At 37.1% G+C, this 24,099-nt stretch overlaps 1 protein-coding gene across 18 annotated transcripts in view; it reads right to left on the reverse strand.

Moving 5' to 3' along the window:
• The window catches only part of MYT1L (myelin transcription factor 1 like), a 322,542-nt gene that overhangs the window by 27,855 nt on the left and 270,588 nt on the right, over positions 1 to 24,099 (reverse strand). For all 18 annotated transcript variants that reach the window (XM_032682424.1, XM_032682426.1, XM_032682425.1 and 15 more), the window contains one exon: positions 2,808 to 2,870. In XM_032682424.1, the coding sequence (XP_032538315.1) occupies positions 2,808 to 2,870 (63 nt within the window). The remainder of the gene's footprint in view (positions 1 to 2,807; positions 2,871 to 24,099) is intronic.

A 24,099-nucleotide genomic window follows, 5' to 3' on the forward strand; every position in this document is an offset into this window, starting at 1 on the left:
AAACAGTTAATAGAAATTCCTCAGAAAGCAATACTTTTTTTAGTAGATGTACAGATGGGTATGATGACATTTTCATAACAAAATCTGAACAAAGAATTTCTGCCTTGACTAATGATTTAAAGCTTTCTACGTGTTACATCAATTTAATTATCACCTACTTATTGGTATTTTGGTGCATCATCTCTCTGTAATAGATCTTTCTATTCTGGCATTGTGATTTATTAGAAAATTTTAAGACCTTTCAAGTCCTCTAAACAGACATTTCCAATAGACAGCTTCTGAGGTTATGATTAATTAATTTTTCCTCTGATAGTGGATTCATTGAGAAAACATATCTCTAGGATCAGCCTTTGCTTTAATTTTTTTTATCCTATAATAACCAAAAGCTATTACAAGGTAAGCATATTACTTCATTTTTATATCAGTTTAATTTCTCATATATGAAGATAAAAGACAACATGGGAAATTCAACACCAACACATGCTGATACAACCTCTGGCATAGATTGAATGGATGCAGAGTTATGGTAGAGTTAAATATGCCTTCATGTGTGCTTGCTGTTGAGCAGCCATTTTAAATACAGATGATACCCAGGCATATCAGTAGCCATTTAGGAGAGAAGTCTGTCATTCTTTCCTTTCTGAAACAGAGAGGGTTGTAACTGATTGTATCAAATGCAAACAAAATGCTAACTCAGATGCAAGCAGAGCTAAATGATAATTTTCAGTGTGACAATTAGAAAGCTCATCAGAGAACGTGCTGTGGGGTCCTTCATACTCAACAGCTCCAGATTTAGGCTACTGGTTCATGCCCTTTAAAAGAGCATTCATTTTGCCAGCCTCACCACCTCAGAAATGGCCTTGACAGATATCATGACCTGGACAGTGCAAGGCTGGCTCTGTGTAAATGTGACAGGTCTCCAGGGGACATCGATGGTTTTAAGCAAAGAAGACATTACTTCTTCAGTGTCAGTGCTCCTGTGCCTGCAGGCAGCCAAAGACCTGGGGCTGCCAGAGGCCTTTTTGGAAGAGAAATGAAAGAGTTATGTGGTCAATATAGACATGGTGGCATTTCAAAAGGTTCAATGTGTTAAATTCCAATGGACTGGACAAATTCCAGATCCCTTAGTTTTGCAGAATTACTTTTTATATCTTTATGTGTACTTAAGTATGCTGCAGAATCAAATGAAAACTTAGTCCACCTGCAGCAATGCAAGACCGTAAGAATTTACAGACAGAAGTAGATAACACCACTCAGGTCAGAATCTGGTCCTACAGTGGCCAGGAGACAATGCTCAAGGAAGTGGTTTAAAAAATGTCAACATTCAGTGATTCTCCCCTGCCAATCTTGCCAGCTTTTAGGTTTCTTGTTAGTAACACTTTTCACCTGCATCTTCACTCTCCTGTCTGCTTCTGGTTAAATAGATGATCAAACATAAATAGCTTCCTGAAACAGCAAAGTTGGGGCAGAACTGCACTAAGCATAATGCTGGTAGAGTGTGAGCTGATAAATCCCCATGTAGTTAAATGTAGTTCTGAATTTGACCTTAAATCCCTTTGAAAGTGTGATTTAATCTCCTGTATCATGCAAGTGCTTTTAAAATGCTTATATCTTCCCCTTTATAATCTTATTTGTACTTTCAATGTTTAACACTGCATTACAGAAATTGATATCGGGATCTTTCATTTTTACAGCATGTAAAGGTATGGCACATTCCCAGTCTCTGTTATTTATGTTTTGACTTTGAACTGTTTGTTGCTTTTACTGGGAATATATTTAAACTGGGAATTTGTATACTGGCTAGCTATAGTCAATTGTAAAACTACAGGGACTTGGTGAAGCAAGCAAATATCTAGACTCAACAGTAATAGTCTGCATGGGAGCAAAGAGCCTTTACTAACAAAAGAGAGGTGGATTATTTTTTGATTATTTGATTATTTTGATTATTTTTGATTAAACAGAAGATAGATATTTACAAAATACGGCACAGCTCTTCTCTACTGATTTACAGTTCTCAAATAGCCACAGGGGAATTGCTGATTGCACACCATTTGTACCATTACCTCTACAGTGGTATCACCATAATTGATCAGTATCCTAATTAGTAAATGGGAAGCTGTCTTTGGCCCTCAGTAAGGATCACGGTTTTAGTTAGGAAGTTAAGGTAACAGCTTTCATCCATAAATTTCTTTTTCCATTCTTCTGTCTTGACAATGTGTTGCAATTTAAGGACAAGCCAAGCTTTATTCTGAAATGTACTAACAAGACTGGTGAGTATTAGATGAAAGAGATACTTTTCCCCTATGATTAACATTGGTAAGGCTTCAGTTGGGAGAGGAGATAAAGAACAGGGTTCAATTTTGCATTTCAAGGAATATGGAGGGAGTCTAGAAGAGACTGACAGGAACAATCAAGAAATACAATTTGTGGGAAAAAGATGTAGGACTAGGATTTGAATCCAGACTGTGAAGAGAAGAGTTAAGTCATTCAGAATGTAAAGCAACAGAAACTTATGAATGTTGAATTGCTTCCTTGGGCTAACAGATATGGTAGAAAAACTGAATTTATTTCGTATGAAGATTTTGCTAGATACTAGCAAAAATCTTCCTACCTATTCGAGTAGTGAGCCATGCTGAAGCTGAGAAATGCTATCCATTGGTGATAAATAGAATGAGTTATACCAACACATGCCTACATGCAGCACTCAATCCTACCTCAGTATTTAGAGAGGGAAGTGAGGTAGGATTGAGGTCCCTTCTAGCCCTTCAGTTATTTGATTTAAATAACAAATCCTTCTCTTTACATACCTTCGATGTGAAGCATAATTTCCAGTAATATGCCCAGAGCCATCACACCCAGGGGTGGGACACCTACAATAATAATGGAAGAGATACAGTTACTGACAGGAAAGATACAACTGCCCATTATAAAATATCCATTGGCTCAGTCTTTGTTTCCTCAGGTGCCAGCCCTGGGAATCTCTAAATATTGCTAAACCTGAGCTTAATTCCACACCAGGGACAAACACACTTTTTCATTCACAAAATGTTTTGTTTGTTACTCCTCAGCTACCCACTTAAATGCTTTCTGGATATCTCAAGTACTGGCAGATCAGTGGAGATTTCCAGCAGCAGCCCACCATCCCTACACCACCAGGAATGAGTAGGGTTGACAGCAAATGGAATACCCCCATGGTGTATGCTTAGGTAAAGGTTAACACTGCAGCAAGTAATTTTGTTTTCCACTGGACCTATTGCTCTAAACTTCTTGCACAGTGTCATGGGGTCACACCATGGAGAGACCCCTTCACTCCCCATGAAGTGAAGGAAATGCCTAAGAAAAAGGAAATATATAGACAAATGCTGGCCTCTTGCAGAGAAATGGTAACCCTCCCAAACACCAAACAGACAGAGAAGTCAGTGATGGTACAGCCTTCAGTGGAATTTCTTAAAGTAGAACGACATTAGAGTCATCAAAGAAAACGGATATTTTTTCCTACATTGCAAAGATGATTGCAATCATCACAGAAAAAGCTACATTATAATGCTAAGTAAAATCATTAGCTGGTATTTGAACTGCTACACTAAATCACAGAAAAGACAAAGAAAGAATTAATTTATATTCATTTTACTGAACAGACAAATGCTGCAAGAATTCCAAAACGTCACTTTTCTTGAGCCTGAGTTTTGAATTTTAGCCATGTTTTTTAAAGCTTCATTTGAAGAAATCATTCAAATTCAAAAAAAACTTCCACACAAATTCAGATGTTGCATTCTGAAACATCAGATTTCCATGACATTGACTTTTTCCACTATTTGAATCCAGAGTTCATGCAGACTTTGGCTTTCACCCTTTAGTTACACGTATGCTTTTGTATGCTTTCCTCAAAGGTGGTCTGTACTGGTAAACTTTCATTTCATAAAGGTTTCTGCAGAGACTTGAACATTTCTTAAAATCAGGAATTAAGCAACCCAGAATTCAGTGCAGTGGGGTTGTCACATTCCATTAAGCCGAATTTTAGCTCTTTTAAGTCAGTAAACATTATGTACTTTGAAGAGCTTTGCAGGGCCAAACTGCAAGCATGATTAATGCTACCTTAAAAGACAAGTTAAACTGGAATGTATTAAATGGAGTTCTCATATGATCTTGATCTGGATCAGTTCAGTTATTCTATAGAAAACACTAAAATATGGTAGCAATTCCAGGATGTGAGCTGGTAAAACTCCTGGGGTTCACTACAACACTGAAGTTTCCCTTCTATATATCAGTCTGTGCACTTTGGACAAGTTTAAACAGCATCCTTAATGACAATTCTCCTTCTCTCTTGTTTTCTGTCTTTGCACACGACCAAATATATTACCATGATCCTGAATAGAAGGTGTATTACTGTGGCGCTTAATATCTTAAAGACCAACATACAGGTTGACATCACACATCAATCTCTCTGCTTATAGAAAGGTAAGTCCAATAATTTCTGCATAGATTCTTCTGATACAAACTAGGTAAAAATATGACCCTTGATAAAGGAGTCATAGCTCAGTCCATATGGCTTTTACACTTTATTCATTGCTGTGGTTGCACATGGCTAGCATAAACTTTGGCTATTCCTTTAACTTAAACAATAAGTGGTCAGGGCATCTTATATGGAGGGTTTTATAGTTTAAATACTCAATCTCTAAATATGTAGATGTTCTCATTATTTTTTTTTTTTCATTTTTAGGCAAGTGTATTGAGATCTACGGAGAGACAATCTCTTGCTTCATTTGTTTTTTTTATGCTAGGTAGCTTCAGTGGTCTGCCTATTTCCTAGTTCCATCAAGACTAGCTGCATCTCTGAAGAGCCTGATTAAAGCTTCTAAGATGTTGAATCAAAAGTTATAGGAATAAAAATTAATTAAAGGAATCGACTAAACTTTGCCTTTAAATGTCCATGGTATTTAAATGAATAAAGGAGAATCAGGTTCCTCTGCAGTCTGTCTGGAGTACTACAAGGAGTCCTTTTTTATGAACCCCTAATTTGAAGCCATCATTTTCCTCTCCAGACTTTTCAACCCCTTTGAGAATAAGCTATTAGCAAAACTGAACAATATTTTTTTCTCATCTTTTCCAAGATTTCTGTTACAGGTAGCATAATTAATAGTGTTTTAACAAACAGGATTTATAAGATGCACAGTATATCCCGTCAACAAGTCTTAAAACAAGACCATTACACTTCAAGCATTTGGACAGTCTTATACAATTTAAAAACGAGCTTATTTATATGTCATTTAAAAATTAAGCAACTGAAGTCAAGAAGAAATCATCCAGCTGTAAGTTGAACTGGGTATCTTCACAAAGGGCTCTGCACAGTTCACATCAGTTTAAAATCATACTTTTGATTAAACTAGAAGAGATCTTTATGTAGGCAAGGATTTCAGAAAGACCTTTCAGATTTTGATTTTGACACTATAATATTTGTTTTCAAATCTCATAAGCTTATCTTTACCTAAATGTAACAGATGAAATGGCAGTTTAATGCAGTTGGTAAGAACATTTTAAAACCCTGTTACATTTATTTTTCTTGCTGTTTCCATTCTATGGGAAGTGCTTCTAACACTGTAAAACATAGGATGTAGATATGCAGCAGTCTGTTTCGACTATGAGTTATTACAATATTTATTTGCTATCCTAAGCAGAATAGATAAGGAGACAATCACAAGCCTTGTGCTACTGGAATTGGGAGTCTGTACTTTCAGAATGTCTGACTATACGTAGGACTTGTACATACCTTACTACTTTACTATCAACTACTACCTATACATATTTGACTTAATCATATCTACCTGCAACAATGCCAGAAATATGTATGTATGGGTGCTTGTAAGAGGTAGGTGATGTGAAACCCTTTGAAAATGAGCATCAGAGTATGTGGAAAAAAAGATATACAGTTTTCATCACTTAGTCAAAGTGAATGTAATTTGGCAGGATCAGAAACTTAATTTGTAGACTCTACATAAAAGCTTATTGCAGCAAAGGAAATATTTAGTACTGTAACAAGGGAGGTGACAAAAGAAACTGACCCTGTGAAGAGCGAAGTTCAGGACATAAAACCCCAGCATTTGAAAACAAGTTCAGGGCATCCACTAAATGAAAGTCATTGTCAGTGAAGGGGAATGCAGCTAGCACTGCCTTGATGTCCCATTCATTTCACAGACCATTCCAGAGAAGTATTTCTGGGGACATAAGCAGAAAGCAGGGCAGGCAGCAGAACAGCAACAGCTGTGGCAGCTGGATTCAGTATCGAGCTTAGGTTCAACAGCCGGAATAAAAAAAAGGTGAAATTCAAACTGAGAAAAATACACTTAAGGCCTGCTACTGATCCTTCTGCATGGAAAGGACTGAAGGTGTGCAGCAATTAAAACAGACTTCTGGCAGCCTGAAGAACTCAGGGAGGTTCTTGGGACTAGGGAGGAAATGAATGCAATGCCCAAATGGGCTCTGGGAGGGTTCTTCCAGTGGTTAAAAGCCTTGTTGAAACTTCAGCTCACAAAACTCTCCAGCTCTCATCAGCCTAGTGCACTACAGATATGACCCATATTTAAACCTATACTCCTAGGCTTTTATCTAGGTCTACAGGAGTGAGATAAACTTACATGTAGATTACATATTTAGATTTATAGCTCAACTAGCATAACAGCAAATAGGATTTTACACAAAGGTGGTAAGATAGAACTGCAGTAGTTTTGTCATTATTGTGCATGACTATGGTTGACTTACTTTTGAAATTATTTAAAAACATAAATTACCTCTAAAACGTACCAGTAAAACAAAGATATAGAAAGCGCTTCAACATTTTAGTTTTGTGCTGAGGATATCTGCTCCCACAGAAAAGAACGAAACCATTAATTTCTCTCACACTGGCCAATTTTAATGAGTTCTTTCAAAATACCTCTCATGACCTGTCATAAGTAAGATGGTGTATCAGCACTAAAGACTGATGTGACCTTTACTGTTTAGTTTACAACACTTAATGCCTATTACATTGTGCTTCCAATCTTTCCTTGGGAAGTAAGTGAACACACATATCAATAATATAGTCTACCACAGAGAATATCAATTACTAATTAAATATTTAAAACAGATGTAGCTAGCAACCCAACAGAAAAATCATACTGAATTGAAAAGAGGAATAAAACAGGACATTGTGCAAAAATTCAGAATGGTTCTTCAGAATATTCCACGTGCAAAAGAACTGGGATTTAATAGAAAATGATCTTTCCCATAGTTTTATTTTGACCATGCTGTCCATCTCTGTAGTAGAGGTGTGATTTTCTGTTGAAAGATCAGAAAGGCTAGAGAAATATAATTGTTTTCTGTGGGACTTCTTCATAGCAGAACGTAGAATTTTTTATTGTCTGGTGATTTCCATCTATTTGAGATTCTGTTTTATTTGACTGAATCACCAGGAATGGAATTCACAGGTTGGGAGGGTGGAAGACTGACACAATAATACTTGCATTTCTATCTTTCATCTGAAGATCTGAGTGCATTTTACAAACATTAAGGGATAAAATCTCACAAAACTCCTTTTAAAAGGAAAGAATTTGGCAGAGGAAAATTTGGGCATAAAGAGGCTAAATGACTTTACACAGAAGAAGGAAACAGCCTAGAAGTACATATTCCTATTCACTGCTCTGTTTGCAGCTATAAAGCCATATGTATTCTGATACTACACGTAAATTCATAAACCAAATATTGTGGTTTTGGTTTTTTTTTTTTTCCTAGTGAAGTAGTTCTGAAACAAAAGGTTACAAAAGAAAACTGTAAAGATATTGTGTTTGCAGTTCCCTGAATTGAATATGTGAGAAAGGAGGAAAAAAGGGGAGAGGGTAAGAACGGGAAGGGATGAGAAGAAGCTTTGTCAAATTAAAAACTGGAATTTTCTGTAAGGTATAGTAAGTTTATTGTTTGTCTATCCCTCTATGAATTTGAGGGCTTGTTAAAAACAACAGGCTTGAAGTTCTTAACAAACAAGTCCTCTTTTTAATTAGTTAATAGGCCAAAAGAGAGAACAAGTGTTCCTCCATTCTTTCCCATGCCAACCACTGCAAACCTGCAGGGAGCACTCCAGGGCGAGAAACAAGACCGTGAACAGAGCTGTGTGGTCCTCAGTAGAGCTTTTTGGCCACAGGTGCGTCACTAAGAGGCACTGTTGTGGTTATGAAAACACCTATTTAGCAGGAACTGGACAGAAATCAGCAACTCATTTTGTCTTTTGTTTCTGAGTAGTCAGAGCAATGCCTCCCAGCCATCACTTTTTAGCCAGTTCTTTGAAAACAATCTGAATGTGTAAATCTCTAAAATCTTATTTTCAGTCCCAGGTATTTTGGTAGATTTTCAAACTCTAATTAAGTATGTGAAGTGGGAATGCTGCTGATTCTTTTCCTCTTGAAAACACAGAAAAGCCATTGTCTGTTGTAATTCCAGTAGGAAAACAGATGATTTTCCACTTTGATCTTGTTGTCTTTTATTGTCTATTTTTTACCATAGCATTTGATTTCTGAATTCCTGTGATACTTTCTTTTGATGCCTAGACAAAAACCTCCTACCTACAGAACCTATCCACAAATTTGCAATGAAAGACTGTTTCATTAAGATGAATTTATTTTCCCCTAATTTCCTTCAGTGAAGCTCCACATCAACATACTTCTTCACTCTTCATTTTACTCCTTCTATTTTCTTTCCTACTGCCTTTTTCACCCTATTTTGCTGCAGTGAAGAAAGACCCTCCATTTGTTTTTGCCCCATGGTTTGTTTTCTATCTATATTCCTCTTCAGTGTTTCTCTTCCACACTCTACTCCCTCCTTTTCCAAATCCCTTTTCTTCCTCATTGTCTCCTCTTGCCACTTCAAAATTTTCTCTCTCTCCCTTTTGCTTCTTTTTTTTCTCTGTCCCATTTGGCTGATGTCTTCAATCTCTGTTCCTCCCTCATCCCCTCCTCCTTTCATGATCTCTAATAACCTTGAAGTTGACAGTTCTTTCTTCTTTCCTCCTCTTTATTTTTTTTTTCCATTATCTTTTCTTTCATCACTCTTGTTGTCCTCCTGCTCTTTTCTCCCAGTTGATTTTATCATTCCCACAGTCTGCATTGCTTGTGGTCCTCTCACATTGCTGAGATGATTGGATTACACACTGTGCCCTTGTAACAGGGGAGAAAGTGCTGTGTGTTGTGAAACCTCAACACAGAATTTATTGGCTGCGAAGACTCAATGAATCATTTTAAATATCTTGCACTCTTTTATTTTCATTAAGGTCCTTGTAAGCTTTACCACTGGCTTCAAAAGGAGCAGAACCAGGCTAATAAGAAGAACTGGGCACTTCTGAAAATTGCATTCAGAGCTCATCGGAGCTCATTTGAATTGGTTCAAGAGGCAACATAAACGCTGTGGGACAGGCAGGCAGCTAATGAATATTTCAGTGGATCTTATGTCTATGGTTTCATGTTCAAGGCTAAACGTACATTCTAATCCTCACAAATACACCTACAAAAGCATGAGAAGTCAGACCCTTATAAATATCAGAGGTTCATAAAAATGCTTTGTAAGCCAAAAATTAAAAAAAGAAGTTAAATTTAGATCCATATGTTAATTATTTACCTGTATTCATTCTGTCTAGAAGGAATATTTAATCACATAAATTTTGTTTTAGCAAAAGTGCTAAATGCTACTTTTTCATATGTAAAATACTGCTAACATTTCTTACTTAGCAGAATGCTACCGACAAGACAGGCTTCACTGAAGGTGAAAGGAAAATTTAAACCCCAAACTCACAGCAGATATAAAGGAAGAAGATTTCAGGAAATAACAAAAGCCAGCAAAAACAAAAAAAATGTGGTGGAAGAGTAAATTAGTGAATTTAGAAAAATCTTCTTCTGTCTTGTCAGTTGCTTTATGGCATTGGATACAATGCAGTATGTAGAAATGGACAGGAGATCAGGGGATCCAGACAAGGATCCCTCCTAGTGGGGCATTACTGAGCCCCTTCAGAAGACACTGGAAGAAGGGCAGATTGGAGATTGGAAAGAAGTGTAGAATGGAAAGACTTGTTGCCACTTTCACTATACAGTCTTTCTACCATGAGGGAATGATGCCAGGCCTGTGGAGCTAGTCCAGGCATGAGACTAAAATAATTTTGGCTCAGAGGCTTCATGGAGTAAGTTCAGTCTCTTCTATCTCTGCAGAGAGACTGCTCTGTCTCTCTCTCTCCTTGCCTCTAGAAATCTCCAGCAATAGAATGGTTCTGAACTGGGAATGGCTGATTGCATACTCTTCTCCTCAGGTAAAATTTAATTAATTTCCTGACTTTCTGCATGTACAATTTTTCTGTCCTTAGCTGCTGCTATTATCTGTATTGCATTCCTGCATTTTTTGAACTGTGTGTGGGTGAGAAAGAACATGATATGTTTTTTAATAACATTGAAATCCATTTTCCTATAAGCAGTCTAAAATGCATCATGCTGGCATTTAAATATTGCTGTGCGCTCGAATGCACAGATACACATGATGAGTTTAAATTAATTATACTGCTTGAGAAAAAACATCCCTGTGCCTTCCATTACCACCTCTGCATGCTGCCTGTTCTGCTAGCAGTCAGGACTTCCCAGCAGCAAGTGCCATGACGTGCTGCCCGCTGTTCTCACACCTAGCACCAGCACATACCGCCTAACATGCCAGTTGCCAAAGGCAGGGCATGTGCCTAATGTGAAATAGCTTCTCTGCACAACCCAGGGGGTGCTCCATGCTCAGAGGCTGCCAGGGGGAAGCTGTGAATCAGTTCTCTCCCTGGGCACCTTGCCCACACTTCCTCTCCTGCCAACATCGCCTGCCTTGGAGGCAGCACTGGCCAGCTGCAGATCCCCTCCCTGCAGCAGAGAGCACTTCCTGGCACCAGGGATGAATCAGTTCCAACATATGCAAATTAAAATATTCATTTCCAAACAGCTCAGCCTTTGGAAAAAAAGCTTAGTTTCTATGTGAAAGAGTAATATAAAATGATTGAGGCACAGAGAAAAATGCAGAAGAAGATAGCCTTAAGAGAACATGCCCTAAACTAGGAACAAAGCCACGCAAATTCTGTCTCCTAATAGCATTGCTGTAAGCCTGTGCTGAAAAAACCCCCCCCCAAAAAAGCCCACATGGGCTTCTTTCAGTTAATTTGTGTAGACACATTTGTTTCTGAAGAAGAATGTCCTATTCCTGCTTGGTCTATTAATATGGGAACCACTAAGCCTCTTGAGAATATCTGCTACTCAGTCACTGCACAGCAAGATTGGTCCAGGTTTGCAGAACAATCAGTGACATGACTTCTCTAGATCCCTGTATATGACAATGGGTCCAAGAGAAGCACTTGAAGACAGTAACACAGGTATAGCACCTTAAAAGGTGTCTTCAAAAGCTTGTACAACTTTTCTGTTTATCATGTAAATGGAAGTTTTAGCTAAAAATTGAATTAAAATTAGGCTGAATACTAAGTACTTTGAAAATGCACACTTTGAACTAGGTGACTTTTCCCCTGATATGTACACTATGGCCAGTAGTCCGCCGGCTACCTTGAACACCATAAAACTATCAATGCATAATTCTTGAATTGGATCAAATGCATGGGGGAAAGAAAAGGTGGAGTGGGAAGGACGGAAAGAAGAACATGAAGAAAATCCAATTTATATGTCCTTCTTCAAAATAGTGTATCTAATATTGGAATGAAAGACCAAGCATACAAAATATTTCTAGGCCTATATAATTAAGAAAGAAGCAGAAGTCCTGCCTCTAATGAGAGTTCCCTTAGCCTAGCAATATGGTAAAGCCATAAATGAATTGGGTTGTAAACTGTTGTGAGTTATCTGGAAAATATATCATGGGCAGCATGAGGGCTAAGAGATTTGCAAAAAAACCAAAAACCCCCAAGCCCATTAAAATAATCCAAGTGACAGAAAATGTAACGGGCCAGAATTTTCTTTACTATTAACAACTTGTTTCTTACTCTCTTGTTCCAAAAGAGCAATTAAAAAGATGATTTTCAGTGCACGTTCAGAAAGGTAACATAAGGTAAACGTAATCGTTTGGTGTAAAATGTGTTTAGGTGATTAATTGCATCTTAAGGCTCAGAGATATCTTTTGCTCCACATGCAGTCACTGCACTGTGTTCACTAGTAACCTTGAGAAATGTGGCATGAAGTTCCTTATACTGGATGGACTTTTACATCTCATCTGCATATCCTTCTATTGGAAAAGACGCACCATCCAATAACAGGGAGAGGTTAACATTTGGATAAAGGAAGCAAACTCTCAAGGGTTTTGCTTTCCCAGACAGATAAAGCAGATACTACTTTCGATTTTGGGGTGAAGAATCTACAGCAAAAGAGTAAAATACTCCAGTTTTCATTTCAGGAAAACAAGCAGCTTTTTCCCTCAAGGCCCAAAGCCTAAATGAGGAAACGTGAAAATACTGAGTGTGAATTATATCAGACTGTCGGAAGCAGTCTAGTCTAGTAAGAAGGCTAATGAACAGTGCAGCTAAGGGAAATCACATTTTGTTACCAATTTTCTGTGTGACTTTATACTAATTTCTGAAACCTTCTCAAGACTTGCTCTAATTTTTCATGCAACTGACTTAAGACTCGTGTTCCACCTACACTGAATTTTTAGTATAATCTCACTGTTGAGCCTTGATTTACCTCAGGTATGCAATGTTAAGCATGACTTAATTCACAGTGAAGGGAAAAACCTTTAGTGAGAGTGTAAGTATAAACCTATTTGCAAGGAGGGCAGGTTGGGCATTACCACAGCTATAACCACCCCTACAAGTACTCCATCCTACTGCCTTGAGGTAGAGTCCGGTAGTATATACTAGGCAGACAAATCAGATATAACGAAGTAACGCCTAGGAGGGTGCAATATTTTTTGTACTCTTCCCAGCACCAACACTAAGCTGCAAGTTTGCATTGCTGCAAGATGTTGCTGGATGTTTATGGGCCTGAAGCCCTCAATAGCCAAGGCTGAGAAAGCTAGCTTGCTCATTCTTATGAAGTGTAAGGAACTCTCACTGATGTCTACAAATACCTAACAGGATGGTGTGGTGAAGGCACAATAAAAGTTTTCTCAGAGCTGCGCAGCTGAAGGAGAGGCAATAAGGGGATAAAGGTCAGCATGGAAAAGCCAATTTTTTATAAATGAAAAAAAAAATTACCGTCAGTCTGGTCAAAAGCTGGAATAGTTGTGGGAACTCTAATCTTCACAAGACTGACAATTTGACTGGACAAGGTCCTGAGCAATCTGTTCCAACTGGACTTGTTTTGAGCAGGAGGTTAGACTATATAACATTTAGATATCCCTGACTATATAATTTTATAATTCTGTAATATATCTTAAAAGCAGTATCAGAGAGCATACTGTTTGGCCTCCTAGTGGCAGTACAGATGCAGCCCTTCCTTACAGACTGTTCCAGAAAGATCACACACTACCATTCTACTTGATTTCAGTTCCTTCTGGATAGTTCAAGTTCAACCATCATCCAATTTATTTGTACAGTTGTACATATTCAAAATATTTGTGTATTTCTCTGTATTTTTATATATTCTTTTCAGCAATTGAAAACGATGATTTTGAAGTCTAGCTTGCAGAGTTAATGAATGCTCAGAAATTCTCAGTGAGGTAGACGAAGTTGATCACACCAAACATCCTGATCAGTGAGAGGGACTGCACCTGAAATAATACTCCCAGTTTCTACTCTGGGCACGCACCTGTCTCTACTTAGGAGTTTTCTGTCCACCCTGAAAGGATGTTGCAGCTGTCTGGGTAGTAGTAAAAGAAGCAACAGAGCTTTTAGTACAGTATTCAATAACCTGAAATTGGTGTCATTTCACCCTAACCTGTCAGACTGGATGAGGCAGTTTGCACATTATGTGAACAAAGGAGGCATCTCTTCAGTGAGGACAGGAAGCACTGATAAGACTATTAAAACTGTTCCAAGACAAACTATTCTTTTTTCTGTTGGAATCTGCAGCTGTATTGAACAGCACTTTAAGTAATAATTCCAGCTTCATAAGAATGTTCGAAGGTATCATTACGTAGAGCACTTGAGAATGAATTGTGCTTTTTATTGCCATGGGATGTGCTCTGGTGTCTTTTCTTACTTTGGCCCTCCTTACTTTCTCTTTAAAGTCAACAAAGGGAGAAAGCCCACAGTTTTGTATGATTTCCCCTTCTGCAACTCCCATATGATAAGGCAGTGCAAGTTTGGTTTATACTGTAAACATCTCACAAAAGAGTTATTTTAAGTTCAGTGTCTAATTGCTGCAGGAATAGTTTCTTAAACAGCTGTGCAGAGTGTCAGGGAGGTTGGATACAACCAGGGATAAATAGCTGTGCAGCACAATGGCTCAAGCTCTACTGTACCTTAGGGCTCAGAGCTCCCATGCACTGCAGAATGAGAAAAGCAGCTTGGAGTGAGAGGCTAACTTTGTCTTACGTGATTTTTACAAGAAGAAGGTTTCTGTCTGATTTTTTAAAGCAATACACTTATTTTCCAAAACCACTTCCTGTTTTAGTGTGCCTATAGTCAAATAACCCTGAGCATCTATTTACTGCTCCTTACTCTAATTGACTTGGTTAGTGTTGATACAGAACTTGTCTAAACTTTGATTAATATTTTTCTTTTTCTAGGCTGGTGAAGAAGAACCATAACTTTTTATTTTCGGAGTGAATGTTTACATCTTCAGCTCAAACACTGCCAAAATATTTTTTTTAAAAAAATTACTATCCTTACAAACATTCCTGCAAACTAAAAGCCCTCTGACAAGGATTTGGAAGAATATTACATGGGGCAGGAATATTGCTGCAACACGAATTCTCTGTTTTGATTACTCTGATTAGCACAGAGTTTGGGATGCTCAGCTATACATGATATGGAAGAAAAGCATCTTATTAACCTTCTGGCATGAAGTAGGGATAGGTATAATTCTACTCAGCACTCCTTCAGCCGTAGGAAAACCACTGATTTCAAGATGAATATAGAATCAAAAGAAGTTCAACTGAATGCTGTGGAATGAATTACCTAGCAAACTGCATCTTACAAAAATGTCTCCCACAGGTTGCCACTTCCCAGTACTTATTGTTGTCAACTGTCTCTCTTGCACAGAATGTAATCCATTAGCAGTGTCTTTTTATGGTGAGGGAAATTTTAAGAAAAAGTACCCTTTGGATAAATATACATTACATTTACTTTACCTCTGAATGGGAAGTATCTACATCACCATGAACAGACAAAAAAAACCCCTTTTCTTAGTCTTAAAGACAAGACCACTACCTTAAAACAATGGCATTTGAACTTTAAGATGGAAAAAAATTATTTTTGAGATTGTGCTTGATTATATAAGAATTTATATGAAGATATAAAACATACCTGGTCTGTGGTATGTTAACATTCACAAGAATTATACAGAAATTGGAGATATGTGGTCCTGACGTGTTTACTTATTACCACTTGTGAATCAGCAGCATTTATAGCATTTACTCTGGGTTTGGTAGGGTTAATGTCAAAATTTGTAAAAACGGAATTAAAGTCAGGTAAACTATTATTAAACATAGTATCCTGGATACAAATTTTGCATATAAACTGGTAGAAAATTACCTCTCACATGCATTCAATATTAATAATTTTTAATTCACAGATGTTTATTGGATCAAATAGAATTCGAACAGAAGTTAAAGAACTTCCTTACCAATACTTGACTAATTAAACTTCTAAAACAAGTTATGATAGGGCTCTGTCTACAACAGTATCAACCTGAAACTGTTTTTTTCAAGTGTAAGAAGTGAAAACTCTGCCTGGAATTTGGCCTCTCACTCCATTAAAAACATGCTGCTCAGGAAAACCTTTTCACAGTTACAGAATGTAATCTTGGATTCAAAATCTGCTAAAGACAGTGGGAGGTTTTCCATTGATGTGGTTGCCCAGAGCAGTTGTGGATACCCCATCCCTGGAAGTGTTCAAGGCCAGGTTGGATGGGGCTTTGAGCAACCTGATCTAGTGGAAGGTGTCCCTGACTACAGCAGGGGTTTGGAACTAGGTGATCTTTAAGGTCCCTTCCAACCCAAACCTTTCTGCGATTCTACGATTCTATGACTTAAAAGGACTTTGGATCAAGTCTCAGTAAAGAATTTGAACCAATGAAAGACTTTTTCTGTGAATGTGAGTGTTGAGGATTAAACCTTAGGTGGCTTAAAAAAGAAAAGAAAAAATTCCTTAATTTCATTCTTTCAGATTCTTCACACTTAAGTCACAAAAATTTTATTGGGTGTTATTCAAGAAGCCCCTCCTTCATTATACCTATACTTATGGAAAATACTTACGCTTTCCTGACAGATGTTTCTTGATTACTGCATCAAACAAATCACCACCTACAATGGTTCCTGGAGAAGCCTTGAGGAGAAACCCATAATCTATCATTTTGAAAAATTATTCAGTTATTTTCAGATAAATTGTTATGATTTCTCTGGTTTGGTTTTTTTTCTGTAATTTGTTTACAATTCTGTTCATGGGGAACAAAACCAGTGAATTATCTCTGCAGTGTCCAATATAACAAACATTTACAGCTTTTAAATTAAAACTTATTTGTAAAATTCCCAGCAGTTACTGAATTCACTCCCCTTTAAAGAAGAACTCTGGTATTTAAAAGAAAAATATACAAATATTTGTGAGAAATAACAAAGATATTTTTATTTTTATACCTATTGTCTGACATAATGTTTGATTCATGGCAGAAATAGAGATTTAGGTCATAAAGTCAAAAGCAAATGTTTTTATACCTATTAAACTCTGAATTCAGCATTCAGTAGACTGCATTTAATGCAGGATCATTTAATTTCTTTTAGCTATCATCAGTTTATACAAGAAAACAAAAAATCCCTAAGCTTACAGTTTTACAGGCAAAATGATTAAGTTGTAATTTTGTAGGTCTTCTTCAGAACACTTTTTGTGTGCATTATGTGTTCAAGAAAAGTGCCATACTGACTGACCTGGAAAATATAGTTCTCTACCTGTAAAAAAGAAAAGAAAGTCTATGACTTGTTTTTCTTATAAACTGCATGTGTATGTTTTGATTCCTTTCCTACTTAATATAGAAGAAAAGTGCTTCAGCATCTAATCTTCTTTGAATAAATCATATTTATAGCTCTTTTAGCTGATCATAGGCTTTCATAATGATGTCCCCACTAATTTGCAGTCTGAAAATTTGGAAACTACATCCCATTCATGTCAGCGTACTGTTAACTCCAAAGCCTGAAGATGGCATTTTAAATATCACTCTGCTTGACTACTTTTCAGCTCATCATTTGAATGAAACTATGTAAATAGTATAACTCTGGAAACTGCGCCTTAAATATGTTATTCAGATTTAATTTTTATGAAAGGTCTGGGTTTTTTTCCTTTTTTACCACAGTCCAAAAATAATACCTGACAATAGTAATGTGCTTATACCTCAGTCCTCCTCACATACTGCTGAAGCTGACTGCAGTATAAGCACAGTCAAGCATACAAAAATAATTAATGATGGCCAGTGTTTAAGTACTCCTCAAAATCTAAGGTTGTTTCACACAGTGTACACCAAATGAGCCCATGCTGAAAAAGCACAGTGTCGTTATCTGTGGAAGAAGAGAAATCAGCAGACTTTGAAGCAGCGGAAATTTTGTGTGTTAGGGTAGAAGAGTAGTTCTTACATGCAGATGAGCAAATGTAAATTCCACTTACTGGGAATACAAAAATATTGTAAAAGAAGATTATGATGAGGTGTTTATGAGGGACATGGGATATTTTAGAGATATAGAACATTGATAGAGATACTACGGTGCTGCAAAAAATTGCGCCACATAAAGTCCCAATTGCACTGAGATAAAAGTAAAGGGATGAACTTAACTGCATGGCAAAATCAGATGTTACTGTGTAGATACAGACACCACGTAATTGAGTTAGCAACTGGCCATTTTAAGAAAACAAACAATGCAAGGAATTTTATAACTTCAAAATATTTAAAGAAGGCAATCAAACATGAATGCTAACCCAAGAGAGCAGCTGAGGGCATCTGCCCAGATCATCACTGTAGTATCTTAGCGTAACTCCACTGAAGGCAATGGAGCTATGCTAATTTACACCAACTGAGGATCCAGACAATCACATTTAGGACTTCAAGTGACAAAATTACTTTTATTTTGGCATACATATTAAAGGGTTTTGGCAAGTCTGACCAAACACAGAAAGTGCAAAACACTGTATTTTTAATTCCCCTTTTAGCAACTGTATAGTTTATGCAACTTCCCATGGGGATTGCCTCAGCACTTGGGATATACCACAGCATCATGTTGCAGATCTTTGCGGATCTGGATGGAATGAGCAATTGGTTATGATCTGTTGATTTGAAGCAAAAATGATCAACATCACAATGGGAGTTTGCACAATAACCAAACTGTGCCAAAGAAAAGACCCTTGAATTGATTACAAGCAAATGCCAGGCTGAATGAGATCAATTATGTAGGACACGTTCAATGACAGAGAAGTGTGACCAAACCCAAGGAAGACAGAGGCAACTGTACAAATGGAAAAACTCCAAGACAAGAAGGCCTTAGAGAGATTCATTGGGCATATTAACATAGCTAAGCAAATTAATTGATAATTAAACACAACTCTCAGAATAGTTGCTTAGAAACTGCACAGAATGGCACTGGAATGACTGACAAGAGAAAAGTATCGAAAATTAAAATAAACTGTGAAATAAACATTCACTCTGAAATACTTGGTGATTAGAGAAGAGCTAGGAACTAGGGATTGTATCTTCAAAACTGCCTAAGTTGTTATTGCAGACACTGAATTTCACTTTCAAAGTTAGGCATGTAGAAGTTGCAGGGATGTGGATACCCAGCACTGACATTCCTCCTAAAAACAGAGTTTAGACTTAAGTCATACAGGCTGCTCTGTAAAAATTACTCTAATTCAGTGAATGTTCATCTGAATTGAGACTATTTTGGGTAATAACTGAGTAGCAAATGGTTTTAAATACTGATTAAAATCCAAACAATAAAAAAGTAGAGATATTATTATCTTTTGTTTTAAATAATTAAGTCCATAAAGAAGGAGGCCATAAACTATTTGGATATTGTAGATACCACTATGCAAACAAAGCCTCTAATTTCAGAGCATTTCATAGTACTGACAACTAAGGCCCTGATTCTGCAAGGTGCTTCATGCAAGCAATTTCGTGCCTGCATGGAACATTTCACAGCATCAGAGGTAGTGATATGCAGATGGTTTTTAAGGAGCTTTTTAGAGAGTACATGCTTTTAAGACTACCTCTCAGTAATGAAAACAACGATGAAGAATCTTATGTAAACAAAATTCAAGTGTTTTCCACTTTGGAGACAAAAGTTGACAAACTTAAGTGAGAAAAATGGAATGACTCAACCTTACCAGAGCCTGAATGAGTTATTCTAACAGAGAAAAAGCCCAGCCACTTCCATATGTAAAACTTATTGCGACTACAGAGATGAGGTTGCTGCAGATGATGGGTTTCTATACAAAGGACATTATCATAACACCACACAACATGAGGTTGGAAATGCTAGGTATAACCTACAGTGCCCATTTGAGTATTGAGAAGTGCAGGAACAGAGCCCAAGGTGTTCTGTTCTGGCCAGGCATGCATGCTGCCATCAAAGATAAGGTATCCAAGTGGAAATCTGCAATAAATACAGGAAACAAAAATGCAAAAAAAACCCACTGAAACCACATGAGATTCCTAATTTCACTTGGCCCAAGGATCTAGTTGAACAAAATGGGAAAGATTATTCCTTATAGGTGAACTAATAATTAGGGATCTATGTTCCTTGGTTTTGTTTTTAATAATTTAAATTAGACTTGCACACTAACTTGCAATTTAAAAAAACATTAAACACTACAGTTTGTTCAGTTTCTTTTACCACAACATTGCAGATAAGTTAATAAAACACTGTAATTTACAAATGGGTCACTCTAGCAACTTTTAACATTTCTCCAAATACATTGCATCTGGTCTTTGCAATTACATTTTCTATATAAAAGTTAGCTAAAGCATCAAGGAATTTCAGAAAGTGTCTACAGATTCAAAAGATACATACTTAACATCAAAGGAGTATTTCAACATAACACAAGGTTACTTACTAGGCTCAGTATTCAAGAAAAACTGTAATGACAACTTCTATTAAGTTTCCCATGTAGGAAAAAAAGACATAAACAACAGGGGTAAAAAAGTGATAATAAGAATGGAAATGGTTATTTCTCTTGCAACAAAGAGTAATTTTATAAGATAAGAGTGACTGAAAACTATATAATGGGTCTCAGTCTTGCTGCATTCTTATAGGACGACAAATGTAATCTCAGCAGGAAAATGGAAGGGAAGGGTAGAAAAGGGAAGGCAAGGCAAGGCAAGGCTAGGCAAGGGATAATACTTCTGTGCAGATGAAGCAACAAATGTAAACCCAGGAACTGAACATCAGAAACACCTCAACTGGAAAACACAGAATGTAGGTAGAGAAATCACTTCAGCAGCTAACCAGATTTCTGCAGAAAAAACTGGTTTGATTAGATAAAGCAACTGTATATTGGGAGAGCTATCAAGGTTTAAAAGAGTATAAGTACTGATCAGTGTCCAAGAATAAAGTGGACAAGGGAAATGTTTCTATGGTGTTTTACTAATATATCCTACTAATTTTTGTTTCTGGATTTTAAAGCAAGGAAGAAGATAGCATTATTTTTTCAGTAATATTTTATTTTATGTATTCTTAAGAATAAAAACAACAGAAGCTTCTCCATTTCTGAGAGGGTATCTCTTCTTCCTAGTTCTTGTCTAGCAAACTGCAGTAAAATCACATCAATAAGAATCAATAATAGGGATTACAGTAATATGGAAGAGCATCTCCTAGAAGCATGAGGTAAGGATATCCTTTCTATCCAGAAAAAAACTGTATTTCCTAGAAGAGTTGTGGTTAACAGGGAGAGCTTCAGAGAAGTTCACTTTTCCATCTGAACACCACTAGGATGACACATCTGGGTACAGGGACACAAAAGATGAAAGGAAATTAAGAGAAAGAGTATCAGATGATCAGCAAGAATATGGAAATTAAAGCAGAGTGACACAGAAAAAAGATAGAGGCACAGAAATTCCAACTCACTTCCTTGTGGAGAACATGGAAAAATAGACTGAGCTCCTCACTTTGAGTTAAGAAGAGATGTGGAAATCAAAAAGCTTTCATTGCAGTGAGGGAAAGGAGACTGTACTCCTCCCTGTAAGTGCCATAGGGAAATACCAAAAGACATGCACCACAGAAAACAATGACATGAAAAATCCACACAGGTGCTTTGGAACTGAAGAATCAGGCTTATTACAACAGTATGAGAGAATTATCCAAACTTACAGGCACCTACTCGAACTGCAAACCTTTCTGAGGTTCAGATTCTTTAATATAAGCACTAATGGGATTTTCTGGAAGAAAACTGACCCAAAGAAATGAGAGTAAATGTTGACAACATGATATTCAGTTCCATGGCAGACCAAGCTAATACTTAGTTTTCCATGACCTTTGAAAAACTGATTATTTTTACATCAAAGTAGCACTAAGTAGAACTAAGGTTGTAATTTTCTGTGAGTCTCTGGTACCGGGTTCTCTGGTTCTAACATTGGCAGGACACTGAGTAGAAATGTTCTCAGCCAGTATGCTATATTTTGTCTGGGATTGATTTCTGATGATCAAAATGTGTCCTTTTAAAAACAATAATTAATTTTAGCTTTGAGTTGTTGTTATTGTTTTGTTAGGTTTAGTTTTTTAAATTTTGTTTTGAATAAGATTTAAAGTGCTTCAAAATGTTGCTTTTTAATAGTATTTATAATTCCACAGTGGAATTACAGTTTTGAAGTAATTGTAACTGTTAGAAAAAGCTGCTATGATAAGGAATAAATAAGGAAAACTGATAAGAAAAAGCCCCTGGGTAAGATTAAACTGGAATTAATTTATGAATATTTTAATATTGGTAGCTGTCACTGGGTGGGCTGTTAATTGCTTTCCCATCATAGTTAAGCTTAGTCATCAGTATAGTATCCCTAGGTCCTTTAAAAATTAGTTACTTTTCACAAGTACTATAAACCAAAAAATCTTAATACTGGAAAAGTTTGGATCCTTGCCAGACACTCACTTCTGCAGAGAGCCTTAAAGCTGTTGACCTGTTTTGGTTAGGTTTGGTTTTTTTTGTCAGCAGCAGTAACTCAACATTAAAGCAGAAGGAATTCTTTTATATTTGGAGATCACTGACCACTCTCTGTAACTGCTTTGGTCTGCTGATAAACTATGCACAAAGATTCTCGTGTTTCCACCTGAGCTTCGGATGAAAGTGGAAAACCGGGCAATCTGCACAGTAAACCTGAGCAAGAACCCTTACAGATGAGAAGCATGGGTGGTAAGGAATAATTATGCTGACTTTGGAACAGTTTAACTGAAAACTGTAACATTAGTATTCTGGGAACCAGGATATGTGGGTGATGGAATCCTGGAGCCACAACTACCAAAAGGCAATACAGTAAGCACAACTGTGAAGCAAAATAAACTTTCATCTAACCTTTCTAGATTCTTATGTTATTTGACTGATATTATTTATTAATATTATTTGAAATGTCTGCTATTTTATATTTTAGTTGGGGCACAAAAAGAACCAGTGTGCTGCATTATACAATATTTGTGTGTGTTGTACAATACACAAGGAGATTATGTATTGGTAAAATGTGATATAAAGGCTTTACCAGCATATATGTGATATTTACCACACGGCAAAGCCACAAAAGTATTAAATCCTTCCAAACTATGCAGTCCAGAAATATGATCCCTATGCTGCACTATCAATTCTTCTACTGCACTATCAATTGTTCTCTGTACCCCACACATTAAGCAAGTATTTGCCAGAAATCTTACAGAGGTTGAAATCTTTATGGAGGACTGGAAACAACTACATGGAAAACATGAACAAGAAATAGAAGATGAAGAGATGAGAACAGTACAGATTGGTAGGGACAGGACAGAAGGGATCTCAGCTTGGGATATAGGCAAAAAATGTGTGTACATTTCCCTCTACAGCCTGGGGCAGGAGCCAAGGTTACTGATCCTCACTACCCTTCTGCTGTCAGAAAATATGTATGAAATATAGCAGCAATGTTCCCCACCTCCTCCTGGTGCCAGCCCATGCGTACCACTAAACCTTCTACTGCTATTTGTTATGACAGCAGTCCAGGTCACCTGTATAGCAGATACCAAAAGTTCCCATGGTGGCTGGTGGCCTGACAGAGAGTCAGTAGTATCCCATATTATGGAATGGCTTCTTATCAGCTTGCTCATTTTAGAAACAAGGAAATTATACTCCCAGACCTCACACACAGAAATATAACAGATGTAAACGAAGTACTTCACAGTTCAAAAATTTCAAAATCAAATTCGCTTATATAGCTTTGGTTTAGCTGCTTTGTGCATACTCATTACATTTACATGATCACATCTTCTTCCCTCTTAAGCAGAGAATAAGAGTATAAATGAGAGCTGCATAAAGGATGCTGCCTTCCATAGGACTCCTACTTCCCTGCTTTGAAATATATGTGAGAAATGCTAAAATACTTTATTTCTGTCTCTGTACCAACTTCACTGGATGTAGAGACAGAGGACAATAAAAATATAAATGTGATGGAGGCTGGAGATGGGCTGATCAGACAAGGAGCTTGAGACAGGGAATAATGTAGAAAAAATGATGAAAAATAGGACAGAGCAAATGGGCCAAGTGGAAGCTGAGACTTTCGGGGTAGGAGAACGGATGTCTGGCTGTTCTGAAACACTGGACTCTGTCCCACTTTTCAGAGTTCATCCCTTTTCACAAAGGGTCAATCACTCATCATGTAGATCTGCTGAATTCCCACAGCTCCAAGCAAATTCAAGGGTACTTGGCTTTGAGACTATACAGTTCTATACAATGTGAAGAACTCTAACAAACTGAGCCCTGAAAGT

Source organism: Chiroxiphia lanceolata, chromosome 3, assembly GCF_009829145.1.
Source record: "Chiroxiphia lanceolata isolate bChiLan1 chromosome 3, bChiLan1.pri, whole genome shotgun sequence".
Taxonomy (NCBI): Eukaryota; Metazoa; Chordata; class Aves; order Passeriformes; family Pipridae; genus Chiroxiphia; species Chiroxiphia lanceolata.